The sequence below is a fragment of the Hibiscus syriacus genome, unplaced genomic scaffold (genome assembly GCF_006381635.1).
Source record: "Hibiscus syriacus cultivar Baekdansim isolate YM2019G1 unplaced genomic scaffold, ASM638163v2 tig00110391_pilon, whole genome shotgun sequence".
Classification (NCBI taxonomy): Eukaryota; Viridiplantae; Streptophyta; class Magnoliopsida; order Malvales; family Malvaceae; genus Hibiscus; species Hibiscus syriacus.
Window position 1 is genome coordinate 1,172,688 of NW_024062719.1, and position 6,000 is coordinate 1,178,687.

The window sequence follows — 6,000 nt, forward strand, 5'->3', positions numbered from 1 at the left end:
ATGAGGAGTGGTGTTTATTATCGGATGTTTAAACTTTTAATCTTTTTACTATTAAAATAGTATTGAAATAATAAAACTCGATTAATAATAAAAGATATTAGTTAATTTCTCTAGAATTCACCACCTTTTCTCTCAACGATATCGATTTAATATCAAAATTTTGTGTCCAATTAATGTCATCTTCAGAGAGACATAAGAATACTTCAATTTAAATCTTCTTCAATAAAAAGAAAATAATGAAATAAAAGTTGATTCCAATGAAGATGAATATGCAGAGGAATAGTAAGAATGTGATTCTTAATGGTCAAGTGGAAGAGTGGCAATGTTGGACCTCAATTTAATGTTGCCAGCTCTAGTTGCCGGTTTATTACTGCTCCGAGTATTGTTGAAGGATGAGGAGTTGGATTTAAGCTGATTTATTTATTTGTTTCGTGTTCGTATTATGTTTCGTTTATCGTATCCGTATCCGTATAATTAATTTATGTTTGAAGTTATTAAATTTAAGTTGTATCATAAACTAACCTTTTCTAAAAAATTATCCATAAATGTAGCAATTTCAGTTTGGCATCATGTGTATATGCATACATTAGGCATTGGCCCCCCATGCTTTCGCCATAATCCTACACTGTCTTTTGCCCCACTGCTCAATTTGTGTGGCCTTCCTTGTTCCAAGAAAGTAGGTATGTGAACACATACACACAGATAGCTTCGCCCCAAGAAAATCATGTATAAGCCGGCATGCCTAAAATCATGCTGTATCCCAGCCGAGAACTTGAAATTCCGGTCGATAATACAATATACCGGACTCCAAAATGAGCATGCAAAACCACCACCTTCAGGAAACAAAACAAGTTGTTCGTCAACAACAAACAATCCCTAAACTTTATAATCCTTCACAAACGAACCTTTGAAATCCTACGGAACAAATCTGAATTTAAAGTCTTGTCAAAAGCAGCCGAGAATACTGCACAGACGGGACATCAAGGACAGGTTTTCAAACCTTGTCGATAAGTAGAAGGTGGCGCCGTGTTTCTGCAGCAAACATGGATCAATATGAATAATTATCATTTCGAGTGGCGTGCATATATTCAGGGCAATAATACAATAGCGGTTCTCTGTTCAAAACTTTCTGGGCAATGATTTCTAGACATTGCCAAGCTCGGTTCGACCTTAAAACATTTAAAAAGCGGACACCAACTCAAAAAAATGAGCAAAGACGTCCCAATTATGCAACTCAGATCTTAATTGTATGAGATGGCCAAGCCCTAAATAAACATTATACAACATGACATCTATTACACTACATCTCTAGTTTCCACAAGTGCCTTGTATAAGCAACCAGCTCGGTTGATGATATTATACCAATATCGGCAAATTCAAAAGAAACCTGAGCTGAATTATGTAGAAACTACCAAGCTACTGATGGATGGGTGATGTCTCCCCAAATCTCTCACAAGTGTCTCAAGTTCATATAGTAATGATTATTCATCCAAGCTTTAATCCTTTGTAATCCATCTATTGCCCCTAATCTGATATCCGCCATAGCTTGGATCACTGCTACTTTCTCCTCCGCTTTCCCCGCTGGTATGTCCTGATTTTGTCCGGGTATATCCTGATTTTCCACGATGTTTCTTTCCCCTTGCAACTGCACTATCACTAAAACTGCCATTTAAGAGGGGATCATCTATACCACGAATTACCCTCCGCGGAGATGCGACAATACAACTATCATCCTTTGTCTTTCTCTTGTCTTTGCCATGCCTCTTTATGTTTTGAGAGATCTTATGCAGTTTCTCATTGAATTTGTTGATTCCCTTCTCAACGGGCTCAACTGCCTGATTTACTGTAAATTTTACATCGTTTACAATCTGAACAGGCAAAAAGAGCAGATTCAGTAATAATAATAATAATAATAATAAAAGATTCTGGTGTTAGAAAGATTTGACTTTATAGGCAGAAGGAGGTAAAAATCAAAAGTTCATGAATTTCGAACATAGGGTAGACAATATGCATCATACTTTCAGGTTTTTGATTATACGGTGAAAGCTAATTAGCAACTTAATGAATTCCATCCACCCAAGGGATGAAACGATGAAGAATTTTTAGGTAGCTATTAATCTCCAATCATGCACTAAACTGCACTATTGGTATAAAACCAAAGACTTACATATTCACCACCACCAATGAATACATCCTTCATACTTTCTTTGATGGTCGTCATTCCACCTCTAGCCTCTATGTCTGATTGCGGCAGGCGTATTTTTGTCGGTCTCTCACTGTCCCTAACCTCATCAGGATCCAGAGGGGAATCAACAGATGCATAGTCTCCAAGGACTGAAACACTTCCGGGAACGCGATCTCCCATTAGTTCATAAGGTTTGGAAGGGAAAACATATAGATGAACGACAGAAGCAATGCCCATCTGCGCTGGAGGAATACCATGACATGTCAAACTTTCATACTTTATACCAGAAGAAGACTCGTAGAATTTACAAGCTTTTTGAATTTAGATGACAGAATTCCGGTTTACATACTATTAGGTAAATCGGTTGCCTAATTGCTACACATCCACATACCTATAGTAAATAAGACAACTACCAAGAAGAAATACATTGGTGATTCAAGACATCTACCTCTATACAAATGATGAAGTCTTGGACACTTGACTTAAGCTGCAAGCTTTCAGCAATTGGACTTCTGAACAAACCAAGAGAGTAAAAGAGGGCGATGGCCACACCTTGCCACCAAGTTAAAAACACAATTGATTTAAAAGTCAAAAACTTGGCCAATGGCTGTATGTGTGCCAGTTCATCCTTTGTGACAGTATAAAATTGAATTAAACAGTACAAAGCCCATGATTGACTGAAATTGAGAACCACAGCCATATAAGGATACCTGAAAATCAGGAACAACGCCAAGAAAAGGGAAACTTCTTCAGATGGGTCAGTTACAAAATCTTGTTTCACTAGTGAATATTTTAAACATGCAGTTGTGCTCACAAATGAAATCATATCTTCTGATTTTTGGAGTTTGTTGCTAAGCAGGAGTAGAATAATAGAGGCATTAATATGAATCACAATTTCAACACTACTTTCTTTGAACTTAGAGAAAGGCTTCCTACTGATAACCCAAAGAACATCTTTACAATTATAAGTAACATTGTACATTAAGATCATCTTACCCACATCCCCATTTGAATTCTCCTTCACAGTATACACCAAAAGCTTCAAGAATTACTGCTAAAAGTGCAGTCAATAATTTGATTATCATCTGCAAACAAAGCATACAACTTTGTTAAAATAGGAACCAATGACAGGCAAAATTTACAATTCATTAAAACAAGCTGAAGAGGACCTACATATTGGACAATGCCGAACTTGACAACTTGGTAAAACCATTGACCAAGTTTCCACGGTTTTAAGATATAATTCATAGGAAATGGGTGCTTAACAGTTCCCTTTTCACAATCAAGTTCCAATAGTGGAGCTAAAGAACTTGCATACCCTAGTCTTTCCATGAATTGAATAGTCCTCTCTTCGCCACCTTAAAAGCAGAAATTGGAAGAAAGTTGCAATAAAGAAAATAAAATTTCTCAATATCAGCCATAAAAATAAACAGAAGCCCAACTTTGGAAAATGAAAACCACCATAGAATATATAGAAGAGAAAGGCAAAATGAAACATTTAACGAGGGTTGTCAAGCACAAAACCTAGTGTTGTACTCTGAAATTTTATAATGTATAATGGACCTTTGCAAACTGTACGAACCAGACATGCATATGCAATGCAGAGGCTTTAGTTTCAGAATATTTTGAAAGAAATGGTTAGACGTTTAGGTCCATAATGTCAAATGCATGAAATCTAGCATGTATACAGTTTGGCAGAATAGTCCAATCTCATTTAATACCTCATTGGTGAACTTCCATTTTACTTTGTGCATGCATGTCAGTATGATTTATATAAGTCATCAACAGATTAGATAATGGAAAACGACAAAGAAGATGCCACTATAGAAAGTGTAATGTAATGAAGGGAGGGATATTCAGAATCAAGAGATGAGATATTTATTTTAACTTCAAGGCTCTTGAGACCGGACATACCTAAGCAACCAACAAGGTATCTTCCAAAGCAATACATGGCAAATGATTCATAACAATCACGTAGTATCGAACAATCAACACTAATTGATGGATTCACCAGTGATACAAACTGTTAAAAGAATGAGGGATTGTGGGTTAGAAAGACAGACAATAAAAATATATTTCACAAGATATATCCTGCAAAAAAGAAAGGAACATGTAGAATACAGTGTGAAAGTTATACCTAAAATGCTAAAAGTCCCACAGACTCGAAGGCACACTAAATTTAAATTTTATCTGAAGCTGACTATAAGGAAAATTCCATATGAACACATTAATTATAATTAAAAAAAAACAAACCACCACACTTTTAATGCAAGCCTAACAACAATATCAGATCACACCATTCAAGATTCATGGCAATGATTTTACATGATTTCGATATATAAATCCAGCAATTTCAACTTAAAGTTTCCAACACCAAATGTTTATACTTAAATTTTTCAAAAGTCAAGCATGGTATTTCATTTTAAGAAGTCTAACAACAGAAATTACCCACAGCAAGCACCTTTAGAAGCAAAACTTTCCTACATTTATCATAGACATTAATTTTCATCGAACTTAAAAATTAAAGTCGAAGACCTGCATGATCCGAACAACACAAAACAATCGAGCTTTATGATTCAAAGCTTCCACAAAACTAAGAAAAAATTCAAAACCCATAAAAAAAACTCAAAACCCATAAAAAAAACTCACTGATTCTACGGAATAGCAAGGAACCATCAAAATAACTCCGATCAAAAACTTTTGCTCCTGTCAGTCCAAAACCGGAAAGAAAAGTCAACAGAAGCCTTAAACAAGCTAAAAATGACTAAAATCTCTAACTAAACCAAAAAAAAAAAATCTTACCTCAGGATTTTTGTAAGAAGCGAGGTGCTCGAAGATAAGATATACTGAAAGCGAAAGCGTTATGACTACAAGCACTCCGGCTATCGAAGTCGCCCAAAGAGGAGGCGAATAGCTCAATAAATAATCTGTAATCTTCATCAGATGCTACACTTTTCCTTTTACTTTGAAGATAATCAGCATAATTAGTTTTCCACTTCCAAAATTATTTTTCTTAAAAAAGATCAAAATCAACGAAATCTCATCCCTAATTTCTTGTTTGATTAAAAAATTTAGGATTTTAAATTGGGGAAAATTTGAAGAAACCTAGGTTGGACTCGGAATCAGAACGAAATGATGGAGGCTCCGACACGTACGCTGCCCGTTGATCTGTGTTTTTTATTCGTTAATGGGCTAGATTACTTTATTGCCCCTTTAGAAACAAGGATCTAAGGTATCGAATTTTGCTATTAGTCCCTGTACTAACCCAATTATCTGGATTTAATTCTTCTATTTTAATTTAATTTCAATTTAGTAATTCCTGTCTTAACTACAAGAATAATATAAATAAATAAAAAGGATTAAAAATATAAAATTAGATACTAAAAATTATATCTAGAACTTAAGTGTAATACATTAACTAAATTAAAGAATTCAACTTAGAAAATTGTATGACTGATATTTGTATATTGATTAAATTCCAATTTACGTTTAGTATAGGGACTAGTAATAAAATTTAACCACTTTTATGGAAGCCTTTACTTATTGTAGTTGCGTGTAATTCTGAACATCCGTCTCCGCAAGTAATTTGGGATTCTATTAGAAGAAAAAAAATATATACTGCGATCAAATGAATCAAATTATAATATTCAAATACCCTAAAATCTTATTAAAATATAATTCTCGAATTTTAACAAAATTCGTAATATATATACTTTTATTAAAATATAATTAAATCATAAAAATAATAACTGTCTAAATTTTATTTGGTCCAAAATTTCATACATTTTAATTAAGTCATTCAACAATTATATTAT

At 34.2% G+C, this 6,000-nt stretch overlaps 1 protein-coding gene across 2 annotated transcripts; it reads right to left on the bottom strand.

Moving 5' to 3' along the window:
- Window positions 1-1,050: 1,050 nt before the first annotated feature.
- LOC120123156 (protein LAZ1-like) lies at window positions 1,051-5,335 on the bottom strand. Of its 2 annotated transcripts, XM_039142111.1 has the most exons (8): window positions 4,988-5,309; window positions 4,835-4,891; window positions 4,100-4,208; window positions 3,359-3,543; window positions 3,182-3,270; window positions 2,634-2,895; window positions 2,168-2,422; window positions 1,051-1,868 (listed from the first exon to the last, which is right to left on the bottom strand). In XM_039142111.1, the coding sequence occupies exons 1-8, from the start codon at window positions 5,123-5,125 to the stop codon at window positions 1,497-1,499; spliced, it is 1,467 nt and encodes a 488-aa protein (XP_038998042.1). In that variant the 5' UTR covers window positions 5,126-5,309; the 3' UTR covers window positions 1,051-1,496. The 2 variants fall into 2 exon arrangements, with proteins under 2 accessions (XP_038998042.1, XP_038998043.1); XM_039142112.1 differs by lacking the exon at window positions 1,051-1,868 and having other exon boundaries at window positions 2,221-2,427; window positions 4,988-5,335.
- Window positions 5,336-6,000: the final 665 nt, after the last annotated feature.